The sequence below is a fragment of the Agelaius phoeniceus genome, chromosome 5 (genome assembly GCF_051311805.1).
Source record: "Agelaius phoeniceus isolate bAgePho1 chromosome 5, bAgePho1.hap1, whole genome shotgun sequence".
NCBI classification, from domain to species: domain Eukaryota; kingdom Metazoa; phylum Chordata; class Aves; order Passeriformes; family Icteridae; genus Agelaius; species Agelaius phoeniceus.
In genome coordinates this window covers 97,254-123,303 of record NC_135269.1, presented here as the reverse complement: position 1 = coordinate 123,303, position 26,050 = coordinate 97,254, and the positions used below count along the sequence as shown (strand labels likewise).

The 26,050-nt window shown below is 45.3% G+C and overlaps 1 protein-coding gene across 7 annotated transcripts in view; it reads left to right on the top strand.

Annotated features, from left to right (window-relative positions):
* Positions 1 to 25,990, top strand: part of PRR5 (proline rich 5) — a 64,260-nt gene extending 38,270 nt beyond the window's left edge. For all 7 annotated transcript variants that reach the window (XM_077178040.1, XM_077178045.1, XM_077178043.1 and 4 more), the window contains 7 exons: positions 3,602 to 3,682; positions 4,822 to 4,870; positions 5,502 to 5,559; positions 7,324 to 7,415; positions 9,198 to 9,338; positions 21,568 to 21,706; positions 24,385 to 25,990. In XM_077178040.1, coding sequence (XP_077034155.1) covers positions 3,602 to 3,682; positions 4,822 to 4,870; positions 5,502 to 5,559; positions 7,324 to 7,415; positions 9,198 to 9,338; positions 21,568 to 21,706; positions 24,385 to 24,926 — 1,102 coding nt within the window. In that variant the 3' untranslated portion in view covers positions 24,927 to 25,990. The remainder of the gene's footprint in view (positions 1 to 3,601; positions 3,683 to 4,821; positions 4,871 to 5,501; positions 5,560 to 7,323; positions 7,416 to 9,197; positions 9,339 to 21,567; positions 21,707 to 24,384) is intronic.
* Positions 25,991 to 26,050: the final 60 nt, after the last annotated feature.

The window sequence follows — 26,050 nt, the reverse complement described above, 5'->3', positions numbered from 1 at the left end:
AAGGCTTTTCCAGTGGAGAAAATATTCCAGACCAGCATATTTTTCTCTTTCTTCCATTATTCAGTTTTTATTTAGAAATATTAGTAATTCCTCATCTCTGTGGCCAGACTGATTCTGACCTGGCAGAAAGCTGCTTTAATCACAATAGTTTTTTCTTCTTGGCTTCCAGATGTCAGTGAAAGAACACTTATGGGTGGTACTGGAGGGAGCCAGCCTCCCACCCTGTGGTGTCTGGATGGACAAACAGCAGCTCAGGAGAAATGTCTGTTCTGGTGGTAATGTTGGACAAACAGCAGCTCAGGAGAAATGTCTGTTCTGGTGGTAATGACGGACAAACAGCAGCTCAGGAGAAATGTCTGTTCTGGTGGTAATGTTGGACAAACAGCAGCTTAGGAGAAATGTCTGTTCTGGTGGTAATGACGGACAAACAGCAGCTCAGGAGAAATGTCTGTTCTGGTGGTAATGAGCCCTGGAGGCAGTAGCCTATAATTGATTAATACTCTGTAAATATCAGAATAATTCAGCCCACCCTGCCCACCTGGAGCCTGCCCCTGTTGGGCTGGTTGGGGGTGCCCTCAGCAAGCATCCAGCTCTGTGCCTCAGGGATTTGCACCTTCCAGTCCCTTCATGGTGAAGCTAATGGTGGGCACAGTCTGTGCTGTGTGTGCTGGAGCTGCCATTCCCCACATGATGGTCAGCTGGAGCCACCTCCTCCTCTGGAGGTTCAGTCAAATGTGCACTGAGTTGCTGTCTTCTGGATGAGATGAAGTTTCTTAGGCTGCTGAGTTGGTTTTTGTGGCTGTGAGGGCTGCCTTGGGTGTTGATAGTTTTCTTTGGCAATCTGTAGCTACCATGGGTAGATAAGTGCAGTAAATTGTTGGAGCCATCTGACATTTTGTTACTCCAAAGGCAGCCCCCCAAAAAAGGTCCCTTCAGTTTGCACATCCTGATTTCCCCTTCTCCAGCAAGCCTGCTCTGTGGAGTTTTCTGGGCTCTATTGGACTCTGTTTCCTGCAGCACCATGTTCTGTGCACACACGCACAGAGCAGGTGCAGAGGAGGTGCTCACAGCAATGTTAGTGCATGAGGGCACCCATTATTAACCCATTTAACACCATTATCTATTGGACTCTGTTTCCTGCAGCACCATGTTCTGTGCACACACACACACAGAGCAGGTGCAGAGGAGGTGCTCACAGCAATGTTAGTGCATGAGGGCACCCATTATTAACTTTCATGTTGTAAAAGAGTTAGAGAAGGGAGTTCACAAGGCATTTTCAGTTCAGGTGAGCTATTGCAATGTAAGTTTCATTGTGTACATCACTGCCTTAAGCCTCAATGGAAGCTGGTTGCAGGCACAGGTCAGGCCATCCACCCACCTCAAGCATCTTGCAGGACTGCTGTGTGTGAGCAGCAGCTCAGGTTTTCTTTACACCAAAAGGTTGAACCATTCTGACCAAATCTTTTTAAGCAATCACTTGTTATGGAAACCCATTGATTTAACCAAGGTCTAGGTCTGTTTTTTTTCATTAGTTTAAGGTAACTAAGAAGATTTAAGCAAACTTTTCATTATCCTTGCACAAACTGAGGCCACCAGCAGCATCCCACATAACCTGCAGGCTGGGGCTGTGTCCTGCGCCCTCCCTACCAGCACTGCTGTCTGTGATGGGAAGGAAAGGCAGCTGGTCACCTTAATGAGGCCAGGGCTTGTTTTCCAGACAAGGATATTGTCCCTCACTACCAGGGAGATCAGGGCAGATTGAAAGTTCACTGTTAGGATGTTTTATGTAGGTGCTGTTCTATACAGACAATAAATTAAATGCTCACAACCTGTCCCTTTTAATTCTGGTTAAAAAAGCTTGCTCTCTCCTATTTCTTTGAGGAATAATGATGGACCTCTTAAGCTGCAGAGAGAAGACCTCTCCCTCATTTAGAAAGGGGTGCCCGAGGGAAAGAGAGGGAGCACGTTGCCTTTTAGGAGAGGTATTTATTTAGTCATTGTTCTCTGCAGAAGTCTGGCAGGCAACATTGCAAAGTTCATTTCTGAATCAGAGGAGCGTGTCAAGACTGCTTGTTTTATTCACTACATTGATCTTATTTCCCATATTACTCATAATGTTCAAATACCCACGTCACTTCACTGTAAACCAGAGACATTTATCTGCTGATTTTCAAGTAATTGTAAGTTGAGTGTGTCTGTGTGAGCCAGCCAAAATAATCTGGGTTAGATCGTGGATGTGTATCTGTGCCTGTGTGTGTAGGGGGGAAGGAGGGACTGCTGTGGCAGCAGTGGTGTGTGAGGCCCTGGAAACATCTTCAAAGGAACAGAAGAGAGAAGAGGACATGGTTCTTATTTCTGGCTACGTCTGTATTTCCCCACAGCCGGTCAGACCCTTCACTGCCACTTTCAGTTTCCTTCTCCTTAGCTGAAGGTGGCTGAGCTGTTCGGATCGTGCATCTCTGCCATTGTGCATTTGGAATCTCTCAGTGAGCAGCGTGGAGTTCACCTTCCAACCATCTCTGCTCCCAGCCAGCATTGAAAGGAGCTGTCCTAGCATGGGCTGGCGAAGTTTAACGTGGGCACTGGCATTGCCAAGGCAATTTCTGCTGCTGCCTGGCACAGCTCCTGCAGGGACAGCCCCTTGCAATGGGAGCAGCTGGACCTGGGCATGGATCAGGCCAGGGCTGACCACATCCTCAGTACATGAGGGGAGCCTACAAGAAAGGAGAGGGAGACATTTTACAGGGACATGTGGTGACAGGAAAAGGGGGAATGTCTGCAAAGTGACAGAGAGGTTTAGATTGGATAGCAGGAAGGAATTCCTCCCTGTGAGTTTGCTGAGGCCCTGGCACAGGGTGCCCAGAGGAGCTGTGGCTGCCTCATCCCTGGGAGCATTCAAAGCCAGGTTGGATGGGACTTAGAGCAATCTGCTCTAATGGAGGTTGTCCCTGCCCATGGCAAGGGGTGGGACAGGATGATCTTTAGGTCCTTTCCTACCCTGACATCCTGTGATTCTCTGATAAGCTCTTCTTCCACCAGCAGGAATCCCCTGGCGACCTTATACCAGACACCGACCACCTTTAGCTGTTCTTCACAAGGCACAGCAGCCCCACAGCCTGTGTGTACAGGATGGCAGATCTGGTCCTTATCCTGCTTTCCAGAGTTCTGCAGCTGCTGCTGCTGCTGCTGCACAGACTCCAGCACAATGGAAGCTGTTAATTGTCTCTGTACTGAGCCATGCAGATAAAAACTATACTTGCAAATGCCTCAAATATACTTAATGTGTGTATTAAAAGTTATAGTTGACATACTTGAAGTACTTAAAAATACTGGCCTAAGTTTTTGAAATTACTGATTTCAGATGTGCAGGTGTTAAAGCTACTGAGCTGGAACAATTCAAAAGGAACTGATTTTCAAAGATGTTATCTATTTTCTAGGCAGTAATTTCCTTTCAGGCATTTGGGATGGGGGGAGTACCAGAATCATCTATGACTTTTTAAAAGGTGCTGGAGTGTCTAGACAGAAATGCTGGGATAATTGTGGAGGTGATACCCATCTCACATCTTGCTGGGCACTAATGACTCCTCATGTCCTCTTTCAGCATCCACAATGGAGTGATAGCAGTGTTCCAGCGCAAGGGTCTGCCAGACCACGAGCTCTACAACCTCAATGAAGGAGTCAGGTAAGAGCCTGGGCCCTGCAGGGCCTGGCACAGTCACAGCTGCTGCTGCCTCAGAGTGTTCAGGTTTGTCCCTGTGCCAGTTTATCTGCAACAGATTAACTGTAGGCCAGTGGGATGCGTGATGGGAACTTTCTTCCCTTTAAAAAAAAGTGAAATATCTACTATTTGAGTTATTTACGTTACAGTTGGTAAGAAAAATTACAGCGATATAAGCTGATACCTGTATTTACAACACTTCACATTTTACTGCTTTTTCAGCACTTATTATTGTTACCAAACCCTCTCACTGGCAAGAGCAAAGCAGCAGATTTCCTTATAGAAATTTGTCCAATGCTTTATAAAATAAATGGTGGGAAAGAATCTGCACTTGCAAAAGACAGACAGCTTATTACATTCCCTAGCTGTCTTCAGATATGATCCTTAGTTATTCCCTTTCCCTTACTACCTTTTGCTGCTTTGTCTGGGCACTGGAGTCAGACTCTGCAGTATATTCCCCACAATACACAGATATTCTGGGTTTATTTGTCCCTGTCTGATTCCCAGGCTGGGATAGATGGCCCAGTCTGGTTCCTTTAATTGTGACAATATCTCAGACAAGTCCAGCCCAATGCTGTTGGGCCTGTGCTTGCTCTTCTTGAAATTAAAATAAACTCACTCTTCAGTTATTTCTTACATGGCTGGTGAGAGAATGACATGCATAGAGTAGCTTTTCCAGGATGTCTGTCAGTTAGCATGGTCCATCAGTCACATTGAGTTACTTACTGGAATAATGGTTAATCAGCGTTACTATTGTAAGTGCCTTTAGGATTATTCAGCTTTACCTGACTGACAAAAAAAGGTACTTCTGGACTGAGATTTCTTGGCCCAGTGCACTTCCCTTAATATGCTCATCTGCTGGTGAGGGACGGAAGAGAAAAAATTTTCTGCTGATGTGTCAGACAAATATAATCTGGTATGAGCCAACAAACAGACAGAAATGTGCCCACATTTTGCTTTAATTTCCTTGGCTATAAACCCTGCACCACTTGGTAACATAGTTGACTTGAAGTTATTGCAGCATCTCATTTGGCTGAACATGCAAGCTGACTAGAAATGCATTGATGGAAAGCATGATTCTTTTCTTGCTCTTTTTAATACAGGCAATTACTGAAAACAGAACTGGGATCATTTTTCACTGAGTATCTGCAGGTAGGCCTGTGTTTTCTTTATTTAAAGACAATTCTGTTTTATGCTACCGAGAACAATAATTTTGCCCACTCTAAATGATGACCTGGAGACCCTTGAAACCATTCAGAGACTTCTCTGTGGTTTTGAAATTAACAGATTAATGAGATTGGGATTTTGTATACGCAGGTATAGTTTGACAGGGAAAGCCCAACCCATCATGGTGTTTCTGTAGGTCACTGCTGTCTTTCTTTTGGTTTCAGACCTTGGTTTTTAGCTTAAAATTGAAGTAAACCAGTGAAGTTCATTGACATAGAGTTACTAGGAAAGACTTTTGGAAGTAACTACCACTGTCTGTTGAAGCAGTATTCTTTCTGCCTCTCTAAACACGGGTTTTGTAGGTCAGTCATTTGAAGTTCGAGAAGCACTTTGCAAAATACATCCTTTGCCCTAAAAACAGAGGTGATTTTAGCATAATTTCACAAGGGTCCCAAGTGAGTTAAATAAGATGGATGCAGCAAGAGCTCTTTGATGATTAATTTTTAAAATAAAAGACCCCCTTCACTGTCTAAAGTTAAGAATGAAGAAAATGTAAAATATTATGGCTGTAGGGAAGTACAGGATTGAGTAAATGTAGTCTGTGTTTTATTTACAGAATCAGCTGCTCACAAAAGGCATGGTGATCCTAAGGGACAAGATCCGGTTCTATGAAGGTAACTTGGATTTTAGCGTGGCTGTGTGTGTCATGGGTGTTTTAGCAAATGCTCTCTGGGGGCCCTGGCATGCTTTCCATCTCTTCCTGGCACTGTGGGTCACCATATCTCTGTCCATTCCTCAATCCATGCTCTCCACTCTGTTCCTGTGGGTCACCATGTCTCAGTCCATTCCCCAATCCATGCTCTCCACTCTGTTCCTGTGGGTCACCATGTCTCAGTCCATTCCTCAATCCATGCTCTCCACTCTGTTCCTGTGGGTCTCCATGTCCATGTCCATTCCTCAATCCATGCTCTCCACTCTGTTCCTGTGGGTCTCCATGTCCATGTCCATTCCCCAATCCATGCTCTCCACTCTGTTCCTGTGGGTCTCCATGTCCATGTCCATTCCTGCAGTCTGCTGTTGGGCCCTGCCTTGGTGCTCTCATTTCCCTTTATAAAGGAGAGGTGATTGCCCAGAGCAGCACTGAGGGAGTCAGGGAAGGATTGCCTCCAGCAAGGACCCTTCCTTCTCCTTCAGTGACATCCTGCTCAGGAAAAGTGAAAATAGACCCGTCCCAATTCCTTGTGTCCCCCCAGGCCCTCACTGGTGGGGTGAGAGAGGAGCAGAACAGGCCTTGGCTCTGTGCACACCCTGCTCAGCAATAACTCAAGCATCCCTGTGTTATCAGCACTGTTCCAGCCCCTGCCAGCTACTGGGAAGAAACTGATCCCGGCCAAAACCAGCACATGTTTATTATTACTATTACTACTACTGCCACCATTGTTATTATTATTATTATTACTACTACTGCTGTTACAGCTGCTAGAAATCTTTTTAGTTGGTCTCCTGCTGTATTTCATTAAAACTAATGAAAAACAGATTTTTTAAAAATGGAAACAGAGAACACCCTTTTCAGTCTTGTGCAGGAAAGAGAGAAGTCCTGCCTGGTGGTGCTGAAAACAAGACCTTGGTGTGTTCCCCAAGCCAGCAGCTTGTGGAACACAGTAGAACATGATGGTCCACATCTGCCACTGAAAGCACCTAAAGTCCTCAACGTGGAAATCATTCAGGAGTTGCAGATTGACCACAGCTGATGTTATTATTCATCATGTGCTTAAAAAGGCAGAGGGATCAAGTATCCCATAGTGAAGATTGGCTCACTCTGAGTGCAGTTAGCAGTGTCAGTGCTTTCATGCAGAATTGCTTTGTGATATCTGTGTAATTCTGGACAAAACACTCCCTGGATGAGGCTCCAAGTAATGCTCTCATACAAAAAGTAAGAATAGCATCACATTCTGACACCAGTAGCAATATTGATTGATTGCTACTGAATGTGCTTCGTGGTAAGTCACATCGTCCTGTGCGAATAGGTCAGAATCTCTGATGTCTTTTCCTCCATAACACTTGCTGGTGGAGGTGCAGGGACATTGCTCTGCTCTCACAGCTGGGCTGGGGTCACAGGCATGGTAAAGACCTTCTCCAAGGTCCCGTGGGCCCTTTTGGGGAACAGGGATCTGAGGCCAGAACCCACCTGTTCAACTAGATCTCCTCTGTGGATCTTGGCTCCTGCATTTGCCTCTGTGTTGTGCAAAATGTTCTGTGAGGAGCTCAATATCCAGCTTGGCTGTGCAGCCTGGCCAGAGCTTCTCCAGATTCTGCTGGGGCGGATTCCAGGTGGCTGCAGCTGGGGAAAGGATGGACAGGGAGGTGGCCTTGTTGTGAGGATTCCAGGTGGCTGGAACAACCAAAACTCTTCACTAGTTTGTTTTGTGTTTTTGCAGGGCAGAAGCTACTGGATACCTTAGCTGAAACCTGGGATTTTTTCTTCAGCGATGTCCTGCCCATGCTGCAGGCTATTTTCTATCCTGTGCAGGTGAAAAAAATTATTGTATTATCATAGAATCTTGAAAAACTGGAAGAAGCAGCTTTGCAGGTTCATCAGCAGATTGATGCAATCCTCAAGTCTCTCTCCTTGGGCCAGCCTCCCAGTGCAGCTGTTCTGTTTAGCCATGTCATGCAAATAAGTTATTTATGCAAATGGTTTGAAGTGCTCAGAAGGAAAAGATGAACGGGAACTTTGAAAACAAAAGTAGAGTGCAGGGAGGCTGGCTAGTCCATCTGCCAATCACACTAAAAGTGAAAAAAGGTCATGAATGATAAAATGAAGTGTTGCACAGTGGGATAAATGGAGTTGTGTTGATTTAAATAGATGCATTTTCCTTCTCTGCAATGTGAATTTTGTCTTTGAAGTATCTCCACTTTTTGAAAAGGAATTGTATTTCTGAGATCAAATTCTCTGCTATGGTAAGTGGACAGCCAAAGTCAGTGGGGTTTGATGAGCACAGACTGTGAGTGCAGTAATTTTAAATACACAATAGGTACTCGATCCTCTGATGCAGTGATAGCCAGAGAGTATTGCTTATCACTGAAGTCTCAAGGAAATCTGTACCAGACAGGTGCAAGTGATCTTTGCAGTTGCTCATGGATGCCTACAGATTTTAGTGGGAGCTGGGTGCCTGAATATATCTGGGGAGACTTGAGAAACCTTCTCCCATGTTTTCAGGTGGACTTTATACCTCAAATGATTACCCAGATGTTAAGGATATTACTGTTTGCATCCTCAGACAGTTACAGATATGGAGTCTGAATTTAGACTCTGTTGTGTATCTGAGGCCTTTCACAATATTTTAGTATCACAAGTCTTATCCCCTGTCAGATGGAAATAATGACTTGAATTTCCAAAGGAACCTTGAGGATTTAAGAATCCTAAGTCCCATGTAAATTCAAATAGGTCTCGTTGCTCATGTTCTGATATTTCTTCCAAAAGCCCAGTTGGTGCTTATGTGCTCTTGTAAATTCTATTCATTAGCAACTGAAGCTGATATGGGGCCTTCTTTACTTCAGTTTAAATAATTTAGGAAGTGAAAAGGAAGGGGTTGGGCCAGGCTTATTTATTCCAGACTTAAGTCAGCACCAGTTGAACACCAGAGTTCCCATATGTGCAGCCAGGTATAGCCAAGGAAAAGCCCTAATGGCAGAAAGAGAAACAGTTGCAGAGCTCTGCATGAGCCTGCAGACAGAGCTGGAGCTGTATTCTTCAGCTGGGAGGCTTCCTCAGTGAGATGGTGCTGCTGAACCAAAGACAGATGGCCTTGAAAATGCAGCATGAACCTTCAGCTCTGCTCCTGCTTTATGGTGAGGTCTCTCAAACTGTGCAGAGAGGAGCATCCACAGCTGGGCTGAGTCAGGATTCCTGCCACATTTGGAGAAAGTCAACAGGGAGTACTCGGCATCTTAATAATGGAAATTCAACCAATGCCAAAGGCAGTAATGCCTTTTTTTTAACTTATGATACATTTAATTTGTGATGAACTGTTAAAATACAAAATATTCCTATCTCATCCCACCCCAGCCCTTCATCCTCTGCACATGCAGTCAGACACAGTCACCATCTGTAGAGTTCATTGGAGCCAAATCAGATTTACTGTGCAGTCTTGGGGGCTGCTCTCTGTCCTTTGGTGTGTTTCCTTTGTGTTTCATTTGGGTTTGCCATTCTTGTAATCCTTCAGGAGTGGAGGAAGGAATTGGAAGAGAGGATTTTGGAACTCATTTTCACACTGCTGATCATCGGTCTTGCTTTCTTTGTGTTTCCAAGGGAAAGGAGCCCTCAGTTCGGCAGTTGGCTCTTCTGCATTTTAGGAATATCATTACCCTCAATATCAAATTGGAGGATGCATTATCCCGTTCCAGAGCCAGAGTTCCACCCTCTATTATTCAGATGCTGCTCATACTCCAGGTAAATTGGTTCCTTTTCTCAGCCTTTCTGTACTGCATTGCTGAAGTTTTCTTAACCAGTCTCTGATTTTGCTCATTCATTGGAAATATCCTACCCAGAATGCCAGAGCTTCTGTGCTCCTGTGGTCATAATGTCTAAATCCTAATATTCTAGTATCCAAGTACCCAAATGTCTAGTGTCTAAAAAATCTTATTAGCCTAATATCTAAACTTTCCCATCGTGTAATAGTAATAATGTATATTAATATGTCATCTAGTATAGAATATCTAATTATAATGTGACATATAAGGGTGTAATAAAATAATAATTGTAATGTAATAATTAAACTATCAAATATCTTCAAGTAGGGACGTAAGATCAAGTGAGTGTGAGAGTACAGACTTGTTTTGCAGCTAGGCCTTGAAAGATGAAGTTTTGAACGCTGACAGGTGTGTGGTGATGCCATGATTTCCATTGGGTGCTGTGTGTTGCTGCATTAGCAGCTCAGGATATGAAGGTTCACATCTGGAATAGGCATCAAAGTGAATATACAATTAATACAGCAATGGTTGAATCGTGGTCATACTTGGTAACTGGAACCAAACTCTATCCAAACTGATGATATAAAAACTGATGATATAATATGATGATATTAGGACCAGATACTGGTATTTGACTTCAGTGTTGGATTTTTTTCTCTCTGTGTGTGTGTAGTAGTAGGAGAAACAAAATGAGAAATCCAGGTGAAAGGCAATTTTAAGATATTTTTATTTGCTTAATTAAATAAAAGCATGAGGTATGATGTGGAGAAAAGGAATGAGGCAGAAGGGAAAGAGAGAACCAGGGGTGGATTTTTAAAGGGTGAACGAATTGAGATTTTCATGGCTTCTGATTTTTTTATAAATGTTTCTTTGCTCCTCATCACAGTATGAAATAGTTCTGTATCCAAAATTGTTTTGAAGAGCAAGATAATATAATGAGGCCAATCAATTTTGAAAATGAAGGAAAGGAGCAAGATCCTGTCTGCTGGGTCAAGAAATGGGATTTCAGCTCTCAGTGAAATCAGTGATATCTCAGTGTCCATTTGTTGGGGTGTTCAATGGTGTGTTCAGCCTGATTACCTCAGAACAAAAAATTCTTACCATGTAGGAATGTCTGCTTGGTCTGGTCTCCCTTCTCATGGCCCCCACCTTCCAGAAGCTTCTTGGAACTGCTGGCTGATTGTGACACAGGACAGCAGCTGGGGAGTCTCATGGAAACTGGTGTCTGCAGAGAGGAGAGGAGCCTCAGGGAGAAGCTGGGGCATGGACTCAGATGCGTAATCAAGGAATTGACAGGGACTGAGCCATGAGCCCAGCTGCCTTAGCAGACACCAGAGACTCCACACAGGACAGGACCAGTGCAGAAACCTCCTTCAGGGGGATGCTCTGACTGAAATGTGCAATGAGGCATCAAGGGCTTCACAGGGACTGAGCCATGGCCCATTAGCAGACACCAGAGAATCCACACAGGACAGTGCCATTGCAAAAACCTTCCTCACAGGGATGTTCTGAGGGCTCAGCCCCTCTGAGATGTGAGTTGAACTGCCCCTTCCACATCAGGCTGCAGCAGCATTGTTATTGGCAGGTCTGAAAGCTTTTTGTGATTGCTTAGGGAGTCTGTGCTGGCTGTGGGCAGGACCTGGCATTGAATGGATTCAGTGCTGGGCTGGCAGCTGAGTTCCATCCTGATTTCTTCTTTGCAAATCTGCTTTCTTCAGCAACCCCAAGTATTGACACCGTGGATGCCCTGTTTAGGGCAAAGGGTCAAATCCATTCTGGTTGCAAAGCTGTTCATGGAAATCAATAACCAAGTGAGAGGGAATTTGCCCCTGGGTGTTTATTTCTGCATACTTTGCCTATGGTTCTGTGGTGGGGATGGTGAAAGTCTTTTCTTGGCAATAGCTCCGGCAATCTCGTGGTTTAAAACCTAATGGGAATTGTGGGAAGAGGTCAGAAGAAAATCTGGGAATTAGCTACTTACATTCTTAGTGGTGTTAGTGAGTAGTTGGAATTCAGAGCAAAGACTTTTTCCTGAACTCAAATGTCATGTTAAACAAAATCAAATTTTATACATTAGTGGCATAATGGAATTTTCTCAATTTAGTTGAACTCCATTTGTTAATAAGGCTGGAAGACAGCAATTCAGCTGTCCAGTGAGCACATGGTGGTCTCGTGGGCTTTGATTTCCTGGACTGAGACGTGGTGTCCTGATGGGGATGTTACCTAATCCTGGTTTGTGACCACTGTGAATAGCTCTTCCATAAGAGACTTGGGGACTGGAGCAGGCTCCCATGGACAGAAGATCCTGCAGTAATAGCATCTGGAGCAGGTGTTGAACTTAGTGCTGAGATTCCCTGTTTCTGTCCCTGACATCCTCATGCAGCTGTGGGATGCAGTTAAGGAACAGCTGATGTTCTGTAAGACAGTAGCTGTAATGTCAGAGGATGAAATCCACTCTGTTGGACTGGAGCAAAGGGGCAGAGCTTTGGGAACTAATGCAGGGTGCATCTGGTGTTAGTTATGTTTTAGCCTCTCAGGGTGCAGGGGAAAAGCTCTGGTACTTTGTCAGGAGAAGACACTTTCCTTATGGGACAGAAAGGGAAATTTTTTAAAGAGGAAATGGAATGGCTCCATTTGAAGGAGCAGAGATCAGTTCTCAGGTTAATTATTAGGCTTGGGTTCCTCAGTTCAATAGAGCTACTTCTCACCAGGGCTGTGACCTGGTGTAATTACAAACCAGCAATCTCTCAGCAAAGAGGGAACTCTGGGAGGAATAATGTTCATGTTCTGGCAGTCAGTGGTGGTTTTATCAAGGCTTGCAAGCAGGGCCTTGTATCACTCAAACTGTGAGCTGCCAGCATAGCCTGAGTCAATTGCCAAGCACAAACTGAAATGTTGATCCTTTGTGGCTGCTCACAGGCAGCACAGGCTGTAGTGCCTCCAGGATGCTCCTGTTTGAGCTGCAGGGAGTTCAGGAGCAGAGTCAGGGAGGAAGGAAGGGAGGAAGGAAGGAAAAGAACTAACACTGCTTGTCAGCACTGAATGGTGCACAGGAGCTCAGGCTGCTTTAAATGAGGATACCAGAGGGAGAGGGGTGAGTAAGAGTTTAAAAAGAACTTTGTGAACCAAAAAGCAGAACTCCCACTATCCAACTTGCTTCCCAAAGTATGTTGTCACAGATTACCCTGGCTGCTGAAACTGGAACATCTTATCTCCAGGTCACTCCCCTGAGGTCTGAGAAAGCTGAAAGAGAAGAATTAGAGAGTGTTCATCTGCATCTTTCAGTTTACATCAGGATTATTTGAATTCACAGAATCTCTTAGGGTCACCTGACATATTTGCACAATATCTCTTGTGCTGAGGGAGGAGGCCTCACTAAATACAAGCTCTGAAGGAAAAAATGAAACCTGTGGTTTCCTCTGTGGCTCTCTGCGTCTTGTTTGAAGTCCCTTGCCCGTTGTCTCTCTCTGTTGAGGAAGACAAAATAAGCTGCCCAGCGTGACTTTTTTTGCTATTTCTGCAAAGTTCCTTCCATTTTAAAGGAGTGGAAAGTCCATTGCAAGATGTGAAAGTGAAATGCAGAGGGTGCTGTTTTTCCATCTCAGCAGCCACACGTGAAACTAAGGACAGCTCGGTGGTTAAAAACAAAACAGCCTTTGCTGTCAGAAAGCTGCAGCTGTGGAGGTGCTGTAACACTGCAATGCCAGTTGTAGTCAGTTCTTTATGGCCACAGGTTCCCACAAGTGCTGCTTGCTTCTGGGAGGCTTTCTTACTAAGTCTCTTAGACCTGAAGCATAGGCTGAACAAAGTGGTGTGGGTGCTTTAATTTATCTTTATATTTGTCTGAGTTCCTGGTTTAAAAGACACAAAAAGCGGAAATCAGTAAATAAATGTATTGTAGACCTTATTTAAATATAAATCACCATATCAAAAACCTATACTTTATCTGGCTTGTGCATAAATTGGGATGTTTTCTTCCTTCCTGGTGAAAGGGGGTTTTGTTTGTGTTGTGTGCATCAGCACCATGAGGAGTCAGGTAAGAAATCTTGCAGCCAGGACACAAAGGGAAAGAGCCCTCTGTTGCTTTGTGTTCACATGTGCAGAACTGAGAATCTGGCCCTCAGCATTCACACTGCAGAGTATTTTGTAGATACATTTGTTTTTGTGCAGTATTCTCTCTTCTTCTAGTCTGTTTATTGTCTCTATCAGCAAGTGCAGTTTGCAGTAGTTAAATTGACACAGGTATGTTATCCTGGAGTGAATTTGTATTGCTGGGATTTTTAACAAGGCATAGCATCTGATGAGGAGTCCTTGTCATATTTGATTTTGTTGTGTCTCTAGGGGCAGAGACTGGGGAGCCCTGGTGGTTACTCCTGACCATTCCTGACTGCTGGGATTTGCTCAGGAGTAATTCCAACACAGCCCATGCTTCTGCACCTCAGACCTCAATAGTTCTGCACTCATGTGCACCCTCCTTGTAACTAAGGACAGGGGAAGGCAATTGCCACCCAAAAAGAGATTTTATTTTCAGATCCACTACTCTCCAAAACTAGCTCTCAGTATATTTCACAGCACCATGTGTTGCCAGTTTTGTAAACTTAGGCAGTGGAAAAACAAAGAAGCAACATAAAATGATACAGTTCTCCTTTGAGATATGTGAACCTGTCTCATGCACACCATGTCACAGCAATTTAAATGTGCATCTTGTCCCTCATCTTCAGCAGATGGATGGTTTTCTGTACCAATTAAACACAATTATTTTTGAGGGCAGTTTGCATTGTCCAGATTCCCTTTGGGTATTGCAGTCATGGTGCATTTTAAGAGTACCTCATATTAGGTAAAGGATCAGTTCTGTGAAGGATACTGGTTACTTAACCAAAGAGAAGTCTTTGGGCAGAGTTGGTTAAACTAAAATAAATGTCTTCTGGAATTTGCCTCTGGTGATGAAACTGGTCCATTCAAACCAGTACAAGTACATTGCTAGGCAAACCCTTAATCCCTGCCAAAATGGAGTGAAATCAGTAAAATCATTCTTAACTTGAATTAGCGTGTTGTTGCAGACCCTGTAACGTTGTTGAGTAACAGAAGGAGAAGATTTTACCCAATTACATTCATCTGTACAGATGTCTTTTGTGGATCCATTTGGGCTAGTAGACTAAATCTGGCATAAAAGACAGCTAGAAATTTTAACTGTTGAAAAACTCTGAGCAGGAGGTGTTCCCACAGTGCAAGAATGCTTTGAGTCAGGGTGCTTTAATTCTGTAATTCATGAGTTGTCTACAGGAGGAATAGAAAAAAGTTAAACTAAGCTACCTTTAAGGAAGATTAATTAAACCTCATTAGAAGTGTGTATGGACACTCATTCTGAGAATGAAAGGAGTAGGAAGGGAGACAATTAATGATGCTCCAATTCTCCATCAGAGGCCTAAGCATAATTTATCTTAACAGATTTGTTCTTAATTCAGTTAGTATAATTTAATTGCCCTGGATGACCCCGGGTGGACAAAGGCACAAGGGAATGGTGGGTTTTGAAAGCACCAAAGAGACCCTTGCTCTCCCCTGTTCAGAGGACTCAATAGCTAAGCTAGTTCTTTATTTCTGGAAATTAGTTATTCTATCACTTATTGACAATCTTCATCTTGATTGTTAATTTCTAGCACAGATTGTTTATGCCTAAGGGATACTGCAAGTCTCATGCAGCAGGTTTTTACATCCCTGTCACTAGCAGCAGCACATCCTCCAAGAAGGCCTGCACTGAGCGTGCCCTATTTCCTTTCTTGGCCTGTACATTTCTCCTGCTATCACTGTTAGCAGGAAAATGTGTAATTTAGTTAACTTTTAGGTCTGAAACTGCATGGCTGATTCTATGCATTGCGTTACCCTTGGTGTCAAGGTAGCAAAAGCTAAGAATCCATTATCACATCCAATACTTCCATGAGTTTACTCGTCGGTGAGCATTGTTTGCATGTGTAAATGGAGGCCAGCTGTTGCTCACAAACGTAGTGCAATACTGCTATATATAAATGTGTATAGTACTGTGGGGTTTGCTCTGCAGGACTGACATCCTGGACACTGGAGGGGAGAGAAGAGTCCTCCTTGCTGTGTGTGAGCTCCTGCAGTGGGTGTAAGAGGGAGATCGTAGAGCTTTTCCTCAGAGTGCTGTGATGGCCATTGAAGAGGGAGGGCAGTGAGCAGGAGCCTTGCAGGACGATGCAGGGCGCTGCTGTGTGCTGCAGTCAGAGCAGCAGCTCCTGTGTGCTAGAGGAAGGCCTCAGCTCTTGGGCAACACTTCCTGCTCCAAGAACCACTGTGATCCCGTCCAGAGCATGTGCTGGATGGGTTTAGACAACCAAACAGGGCTGTGGAGCAAACAAAAGCTGTGCACAGCTGGCAACAGCTCCTGAGGCCTCTTCTCAACCAAGTAAACCACAACGTAACTCACTGCCACAGGTTTGTCTGTGAGCAGTCTGTGATTTTGGCTGGAAGATCAGTGCAAATTGGATGATTGGCTGTGAAGTCTGTGCATCCATCTCTGGTAAGGAAGATCCATCCTGGATGTGACCCACAGTGTAACTGGGAGCATGTGCTGTGCCATTGGTGATGCATGTGGCAAGGACCAGTGACGCACTCGTTTCCAGCTTGTCCCCATGGAGATTTCCTGCCTGCCCTAAGGCAGGGCTGCTCTGTGTTACTCAGGTTCCAGAAGGTTGTGATGCAGTCAAAGTGGGATAACAGGCAGTCCTGTAAGGGCACTGGTTTCTCAGTGCCTCACAAGTAAGGCTGCTGCTCTCTCTTTGGCATCTTGCTGTCTCTGTGGTCGCCAGGGTGTGCAGACTGCCCTGCACCAAAGGTCTCCACCACCAGTACTGGCTGAATCCTGTATTTTCACAGTGGATATTATTCTGCATCTGCCTTGTGACTTTTAATTTCAGTTTTCTCTGGGAGTGTTTGGGCAACAATTGTTATCCAGTCTGTGTCAGATTATCACCATTGCCTGAGTGTTTCTTTCTGTCATACTGAGATTTCCTTTTCTCCAAAGAATCTGCTGCTTCTAAGCAGAGAATAGTTCCATTTCTTGGCTGTTTGCCTGAGTGGTTAGACAGGGCAATACCTGAGGCCAAGACGTGTGCTTTCAGAACTGAGCCTGTGAATGCTTCTGGCAGTGTTTCCTTTCACATAGCACCAGGTCAGGACTGCTCCAGCATTTTGTGGTAGACAAGGGTGACTCCAGCCATCAAGGGTGCCCCCGATGTAACCATGTGGAGGATGCTCCAGCAGACTGAGATCCAGATTGTTATCTGGCCATGAGCTGAGCCATACACAGTCACTTCTTGTCTGTGAGCAGAGGACTTTGCTCTCTGTTCCATTAAGTTACCAAGAGTGATCATTGCTGAATTGCTTTGTCAAATAACCCAGAGGTTTGCCTTTTCCTCTTTTCTTTGCCAAGTTCAGAAGTTGCACCAAGCCCCAAGCCATGCTGTGTGTCCCTTGGTGCTGTGTCTGTTACTGGCAGGGCCTGGGGCTTGGGTCCAGAAGGTCTGCTTTGTTTGTTCCCCTGGGTCTGGAGGAATACAGATTTTATTTATGTTTTATTTTATTCTTTTTTATTTTTTCATTTAAAAGCTATGCAGCAGTTTATCAGTTGAAGCAGAAGACAATCCTTTGCAGCAATATTACTCATGTACACATGCTGATCAGCTGAAGTGTTAAAGCTCCAGGTGAGTGCTCCAGCCTTTAATCAATGGCCAGTCATTGATTTAGCACATCCACAAGCTTCAGGTGGGCATGAAGCAGTTCCTCCATTGCATCCAGTTTTTAGGGCACCTTTAGACACTAGAGGTACTTTTCAATGTATAATTTATTAGGTGAATGGCCTGTTAATAGCCTGTGCTAAAGAGGATATGAAAGCAGCTGAGCAATACTGCCCTTTCTAGGTGTTACAGGTGGTGGGTACTATTAACCAGAACTGGAAAACACAGAACCTGTGACCTTTTATAAGTACTGAGTTACTGCTGTCAATGCAAAGCTGTTTGGGTGTTTAATAGTTGTTTATGATGACATTCATACACAGATGAGTGAGGAGTTCCCTAAGGCAATGTGTGTGCAGCTGTTGAGCCAGAGCTGAAGCAGCCTCTGGTGAAGGTGAATGCAGAGAGGCTTTTGTGGCAAGAGCAGAAACAGCATCCCTGATGCTGGGGATCCCATGGAGAGCTGCAGTCCCTGATCCCATGGAGGAGCTCAGCAGATGGGGGTTTGCCCAAGGACTAAAAGAGGAGCTGGGGATGGGTGGGGGGTATTAGGAAACCGCAGATGTCAAAGGGATGAAGCAAAGCTTTAAACGGGAAGGAATCAGACTTGAGAGGGATGGCCAGATGGACATCCAGCTAAGGCCCTGAAGTGGAATTCTGTAAGGCAAACATCAGTGACAAGCAGCTGGGTAGCAGGAACAGCCAGCAGGCAGGCTTGTTTCATTTCTTTGCCATCTATGAAACATCCCTTTAGGGTGTGCACGATGGCCAGAGGATGTGGTAGCTTTAGCTGTAGATCTTTAGTCTCCACTGTTGTGAGTTCTGTGCTTAGGTCTGTGCTCCGGTGCACTGCAGGATTTTTAGGGTAAGTCATTTTTCCACCAGTTGCTAAGATTTCAAGGCAGCTGGATGGGGTGGTGAATATACTGGTGGTGGCTACCAGAAATAGTTAAGAAGAAAAAGGGTGGGAAAAATTAATGTAATAGGAAACAGAAGTACAGACTCGTGATTGTGCTTATTTTGTTACTGTGGTAGAGCAAAGCATGGACATTTGATGATTTTTAAAAATTTATTTAAAGAAAAATTGTGGCAAATGTTACCAAAATAATTTATGTTTCTGGAAGCTTTACAAGTCAGGCAGCCTGTGCCTAGATACAATGTTAATAATGGCTTAGCGGTTTTTTTATTAGAATTTATGTACATTAAACAATTGGAGTGCTTTGAAGAACAGCATTTAAAAGGTTAAAGTAATGAACATGGAATATGTTCTAAGGTTATCTTTGAGAGGGACCCTTTGCATCCTTAAATGCCTGCCTGAGGTGGCCTCTGCTTTAAGACTTTAAAGCTTAAAGAAATCCTATATCCAGCAGAAATTCTTCCCTGTTGCAGTGGTGAGGCCTTAGCACGGGTTGCCCAGAGAAGCTGTGGCTGTCCCACCCATGGAATTGTCCAAGGCCAGGCAGGGTGGGGTTTGGAACAACCTGGGACAGTGGAAAGTGTCCCTGCAGGGGATGGGATGGGATCAGCTTTGAGGTCCCTTCCAACCCCAACCATTCTGTGATTCTGTGATTGTGCATATTGAAAAAGGAGGCTGTGGCCTTATGTGCTCAGGTACAAATCCCCCACCTGTTCTTCTGAACATACCTCTTTGCTCATTTATTCTTTCCTTTGTGCTTTCACAAGGAGCCCTTGTGCCCTCAAAAGCTCAGTAGGAGTTCATGGTTAGTTTACAGAATTAACAGGGATGGAAACCTGAGCAGCTGGACGCATCCCTGCTTGCTGGAATGGTTCTGGATGTGACTTAGGGGGTTTTGTTCCTAAATAGAAGAAGAGTTTTATTCCAGTACCACACTCAAGTGTAGCAGATGGGGCAGTGTCCTCATAAAGTAAATACATGAATAACCTGCAGGCTTTAGGGACGGGGCCCTTCGGAGAGTGCTTGCATGTTTCATATAAAAACCAGTCATGCATAGGGCCCTTTTGATGCATTTGAACTGCAGAGGATGCTTGTCATTGAATATCACATCAGAAGGGAATGCAGGAGAACCGCTGGTTTGGGGGTCAGGACGGGATCTGCACACTGGTAATGCTCCTACTCTGACAGAAGCTCCACAGCCAGTACAAGGTTTAAGGGGATTGCTCCATCAGGCCCCCGCAGAAAAGCTTTAAACAATGGTCAACGCAGGAAGGATGTCACAGGTAACAGAGCATGTTCGTGCCAAGGCACAGTGCAGAGTCAGCACTGGCTCCAGCCAGCACCACGTATTTTACCAGTTTTCAGTATATGTTTTTAAAAGTATCCCGCCTGTGGGGCCGGCAGTGCCGCGCCCGCAGGGCCGTGCCCGTGGGGCCGGCCGCGCCTGTGGGGCCGCGCCTGTGGGGCAGGCGCAGCTCATACCGCGCTGCCTGCTCCTCGACAGCCATTCCCATCCTGCTGGTCTGAATGCCGCTTTCCCTCTCAGTCTCTCTCTCCCTGCTCTCCTTTTCCATTTTCCTTTCTCCTTCTCTGTCTTTTCTAGCCCTCTTTAGTAGGTCAGCTTCTTCTTTTGTTCTTGGTTTTGGTTACCAAGGAACACTTCTCATATGTAAGGTTGTCTCAGTTCACTTAATTTTGTTCTAGACCATCCATTTTTAAAAGAACTGCGACAGGGTTCTTTACCCACAGCTGATATTTAGCTATTTGTCTTTCACAAGTACAAAAAATACTGAAATGGTAGAAAAGTAACTAAAGCTCTACAGCAAAGCCTGGGCATGAGCAATGCTAAATATCACTGGCTTCTGCCACTCATATGTGTCCTGTTTAGGAGACAGTTCCAGAGGTATTTGGTGCTGTGGCATGTCCCCAGCCCTGGCCTTTGCTTGATGTGCTCATGATGGGTTTGTGAATATGTAGTAAGGTAGCAGGCATGCTGCCTTTCTGAGGGCTTGGCTAAATCCCAGCAGGTTTAGAAACCCTGGAACAGAGCTCAGTAAGCCGGGAATGACTTGGAAATAATACATGCACCTTCATTACATCTTCTGAATTATTCCAGTGTTAATTTTGCCTGGCGGAATAACTGTGGGCTCATTCTACTGTTCCTTTGATGTTTGCAAGCTTTTGGATCCACTGGATATGTCTTTGTCCTCACATTTTTATTTGTGGCTGTCCCAAAGGTTTTCAGGACATAGCACATCACCAAAGATCGTTATTTGTTATTTAAAAACTGCTGAGCTGGAATTCAAATTCTGTCCAAATTTGAATTGTCTGTTAGCCATTATTCATTTTCCATTCATAAACTTCTATCAAGTGAGGAGGCAGGGCAGCAAGCAGGGTGTGGAGTCAGCCATTCAGAAACACATCTGAGAGTCACTCAGGACTGGCTGGTGAGTCACACTGAGCTGTGAGCACATCCTGAATGTCAGGATCCTTTCACGTGCTGAAGGAAGTGTTGCAGCTTCACTCATCTGCTCTTTATATTGCTCTCCAGAGCCTTTCATCCCAATCAGTTTCTTTGTACAGTAGCTCAGGAACACGTAATGAAATCTCCTAAATTGTGGCAGAGTTCTTGCTGAGTATGGCATTTAGGATCTTAATTCTGCAGCATGACGTGTTGAGCACGTGGAAAATGTGAATTTGCTCCATATTGCAAGGGGTATCCTACTCAGGAGTGCACGGGGCTCTGCTCAGAGCCCATGGAGCCCACACTCTGCAGCTGGGAGCTGAAGGGACAATGCAATTCTGCAAGGTTTGCCTGTCCCCTCTGCCCCTCTCTGGCTCTGCTCAGAGCCCATGGAGCACACACTCTGCAGCTGGGAGCTGAAGGGACAATGCAATTCTGCAAGGTTTGCCTGTCCCCTCTGCCGCCTAACAAGTGTGCTTGTGGGTGGAAGTGCAGAGTTAACAGCTCAAGGCTAAACATTTTGGCTGTGGATGATTCTTACCATGCTGATTATAATGTGACTTTTGCCTGGAACATGATAGGTGCCAGGGGATGGATGAGGAAAGCGAACAAACCTCTTTACTGGAAATATTGGTTGTTGAAAATATCCTGGCCAGAAGTATTTCTGAGGGTCTCAGTTTCACCTTTTCCTAATGCTGTTGGCATTGCCGAGATGGCAGTGACACCCTGTGGTACCAGATGCCATCATTCAGGAAGTCACTATAAGGTTGCAACAGCAAAAAATCCAGGGATGTTTTTAATTCCTCCTTACAGATCATGTCCTCTGTCCTTCCCTGAGTGCTGTGCTCTAAGCAGGATGTACTTTGCTGGATTTAAATGTCCTGCAGGTAGCTCTGGTCTGATTCCCATCTCTTGGTTTCACAGCAGAGGAATCAGCTGTACCAGCACACCAGGCTCACATTGCAGGGCGCCTTTGCTTTCATCAGTGGAAATGCTTGTTCTGCTCTGCTTGCCCTGGGGAGCCAGGAGAGCTTGTGATGGAAGGGGGCAGCGCTCATGCTGGCTGTTTGCTCTTTTTCAGGGGGTCCATGAGTCCAAAGGTGTGTCTGAAGATTATTTGAAGCTGGAATCCCTGCTCCAGAAGGTTGTTTCTCCTTACCTGGGCACGTACGGGCTGTACTCCAGCGAGGGACCCTTCACGCACTCTGCCTGTATCCTGGGTAAGCACAGCACAGACTGCTCTGGCACAGCACACAGAGCTTCCCAGACCTCGCTCCATGCAGGGCCAGGGCCTGCACAGGAGGTGCTGCCACTGCTTTCATGAGTACATCAGGCTTCTTTTTTAACACCATCCCAGGTGCAGAGCCACAGTGAACCTTGCCGTGGCAAAAGATGGAAACAGTTCATCATAAAAGTGCTCAGTAACAAAAACATCAGTAAAATGATTCTAGAGTGTTTAGCATGTCCATTCTGCCTTTTACCAAGAGAGCTTTAACACAGGATGCTTTATGGACAGTGAGAGGAAGAAGCAAGAGGCCACCTTTAAAGTAGTCAGTAGTTCATTTTCATTAGTGTTCATTAGTACACAAAGATTGCACAAGGCTGCTAAAACTATGGAAGAAAGTAGGAATTTGTCTTAGAAAAGACTAACACCTAAGCCTCCAAGCATGTAAAAGCTTTCTGCAGAATAAAGGTAATAAGCTGTTCTCCATCCCAGTGGAGATAAGAAATACAGAGTGGGTCTTACATAGCAGTGAGAATTCCTAGTACATGGAAGGAAAATTCTCTTTAATTTCCCATGCATTGCCTCTGGAGATCATTGAATCCTCCCTGCTGAGACACTTTTACCTGTCACAAACATCAGCGTCCATAAGGGGCGAGGGGGAAACGTGGGCTGGCCTGGTGGCAGCTTGAGTTCCCTCCAGCTTAATTTCTGATTCTTGGAGCTCTGAAGCCTTTGGTGACTTCTGTGATGGCAACATTTAGCCAGGGTGAAGGTGCAACATCCTACATACCAATGCAATCTGGTCAAAATACAAGGGAGATACTAGCAGTGCAAGTGACAAAGGAAACGTGGTAGTACCTGAGTATTTGATTGTAAATACTGGGAGGGCCTGGTTAAATAGAGCAGGCAGAAGGGCAGATCAGTTCAATTGCATGTTTTCTCTGCAGTCAGTTCAGCCTGTTGGCTTGTCAGAAATGGTCAGTAAAGTAGTTGATTTTCTCTTGGAGCTGAATGGCAAAATGGTTGTGTTGCAACAGGTGTTTAAGAAACAAATGAGTTTGAAGTGACTAAATGGAGGCTGGTTATGTCCTGAAAATGGTTCGGGATTACTACTTCGTATTTATTGCTTGCCATTAAAAGGCCACAAGCATTTAAGTGGAGCCTCAAATGGACATTTTCTAAATACAAGCTTTTGTATGTCAAGATAGGAAAAATGCACCCGAAGAGACCAAAGCATCAGTGAAAGGAATCGTTAGCAAACAAATGTCTGATGACATGAGTGCAGAGGCTAGGAAGATTTTGGTGGGCTGGGCACTTGCTCTTGCTGCAGTCTGGGCTGTAGATGTAGCAATTCTCCTGAAATGGGTCTGACTGCAATCACTGAGCCTGGATGCCAGGGAGTTGTGTGGAACTAATGCATCTCATTCTCCTCAACTATTTTGGTACCATGTTGTTAGCAGAGTTCACAGCCCCAGGAACCTTTTCTGATTACCAGCTCAAACTCCTAACAATGAAAAAGTCCAGAAATGAACTTGGATCAGATGATTTCACTGCTGAGGCAGACACAGCTGCAACATCCAGCCTTAAATACAGAAACTGGCTTTTTTAGTAGCACAGCATATGATTGGAATTTGTGTCTAGGTAAGCACATAATTGCACAATAGCATGAATTTAAGAGATTGGAATATGTTTGAGGGAACATGTACCAGCATCCTGATTTAAAGCAGACAGGTTATTTGCAGTGGCTGTGTGACTTCCAGAGGGTAATTTGATCCTCTGCTCCAGCTGTGCCTCTTCATGGGATGGCAAAATGAGAGCAGCAGAAAGCAAGCTCCAAAAGTGAGACCTGTTATTCACAGCACTTTTTCTTCTGATAGCAGGAGTGAGTCTGAGCACTGAGACTGCACAGAGTTTGAGTGGTGGTTGTGATGGTCACTTTATTCACACTGCCAGGACGTTCCAGCGCTCAGCTACTGCCAGAGAGGGAGCTCAGCACTCACTTGCTGCCATCTGCTGCCTATTTTTTTTGAAATCCCCACTTGCTTAACAGCATTCAGGCAATCACTGCTGGATTTAAGGCAGATTTGCACCCCCAGAAAGAGGTTTCTGTGGGCACTGCCCTCTAGTTAACATTTTCAGTCACTCTTGAATGTGGTCTCACTCTCCCCCATGTGGTCTCTGAACTTAGAAGGTTTTTCCAGAATTAGTAGAAAAACTGCCTGTGTTAATTCTTGTGCTCCAAATTTGAAGAGACTTTATTTTCCCAGGGTGGGTGGAAAAGTTAGATTTCAGCTACTAAAAAAGGAGTAAAAATGTTTATAGCCTGAAAAAGAACAGAATTGCAGTTTCTGTTCTTGTCTAAAGGAAGTATTTACAACTGTCTATCACCTCTCTCACTGTATTTCCTGTTCTAGTTCAGCCACTGAAGTTGTGTGAATATAAGGGAATCTCAGTTATTATTTGTTGAGATAAATTTGGGCTCCTCAGTATGCTAAAGAAATCTAGGAAGTCTGAAGCCTGTTAATCTCCAAAATCAGCAAAATGTCTTGTTCTAGAGAAGTTTCATTCAGAAAAGCTTGTGAGCAACCAGGGCTTCACACTTCTTTGAACACGGATAGTTGTGGTGCCGTCCCAGGAGGCAGTGCAGGTGTGACTGTGGTTCTCTGTTCACAGAGAAGCGGTTCTTCAGGCGCTCCAGGTCGGGGGAGATGCTGCCCAAGAACCCCGTGGTGCGCTCCAAGAGCTACAACAACCCCCTGCTGACGCCCGTGGCCGAGTACGACAGCGAGAGCGCGGCCGCCAACGGGGCCGGCATCCGCAGGCACTCGGTGTCCGAAATGACCTCCTGCCTGCAGCTCCAGGGCTACCCCAGCCTCGCCCCCATCACGGACAGCGGCTCCAGGGGCTCCGTGAAGGGCTCGCTGCCCGCAGAGCACGAGAGGCCCGGCGCCGCGCCGGGGCACTGCCCCAGCAAGCTGGGCACAGCCGAGCGGCAGGAGGGACCCTTCCGCTCCACCGGCGACACACGCAGCTCCTTGGAGCTGGACACACACGCTGCCTTGCTGCCAGCTCCGTCCTCCAGCCCGGAGAACGTGGTGGATCAGATCTTGGAGTCCATCGACTCTGACTCTGAAGGCATTTTCATTGATTTTGGCCGAGGCTGTCCCAGTTCATCGGCCTACAGTGTGGATGTCAACAGGCAGAGCATTGTGTGAAGGATGTGAGGAGACAAACTCTGGGGTTTCATTAAACATGGAAGTTACTCAGAGTGTTGGACTGTGGGCAGTACAGCCCCACAAACTGTGGGGTTTAATGATACATGAGTTACTCAGTGTGTTGGACTGTGGGCAGTACAGCCCCACACACTGTGGGGGTTTAATGATATATGAGTTTCTCAGACAGTGTGTTGGACTGTGGGCAATACAGCCCCACAAACTGTGGGGTTTAATGATACATGAGTTACTCAGTGTGTTGGACTGTGGGCAGTACAGCCCCACAAACTGTGGGGTTTAATGATACATGAGTTACTCAGTGTGTTGGACTGTGGGCAATACAGCCCCACAAACTGTGGGGTCAATGATACATGAGTTACTCAGTGTGTTGGACTGTGGGCAGTACAGCCCCACAAACTGTGGGGTTTAATGATACATGAGTTACTCAGTGTGTTGGACTGTGGGCAGTACAGCCCCACAAACTGTGGGGTCAATGATACATGAGTTACTCAGACAGTGTATTGGACTGTGGGCAAGCTCTCTATGCCTGGCAGATCTCAGGCAGGTTTGCCAGGTCATTGTGGCTGTACTGAACAAACCCAGTTTGGTTATAGCAGCTGGGAGTCTGCTGAGGGGGAAGCAACTCCAACTGCTTTTCCCCATCCCTGTCACCCTGCAGATGGATTTCCTATTTCTTTATAAACCTAGGGCATCAGAAGCTCACAAGTGTCTGGTGAAATGCTATTAGCGCAGCTGGCAGTGTTTGTTCAGGAAAACAGCTCAGCAATAGCTGTGCTCCCTTGTGATTTTCTAGAGAAGTTTCCTGCAGATGGTAGGTTGTTCTCCGAAGCTCAACACCTCAGCCAGAATAGAAACATGGCCTTTAAAAACAAACCAACAAACAAATACAAAAGGCTTTTGGCTTTCGTGCCACAGAATACAATAATGAAGAAGTCTCTTTTAATCTTTTTGTTGTACATCCTTGTATGCACTCCTTTGCCTGATGGTGACTTGGAGTTCTTGAAGAAAGGCAAATAAACAGAAATTTGCTTCCTGATGTCACACAATGCCGAGTGCCTCATTTTCTGTTTCACTGTTTCCTCAGCCAGTACCTTGTGTCTGGGAGG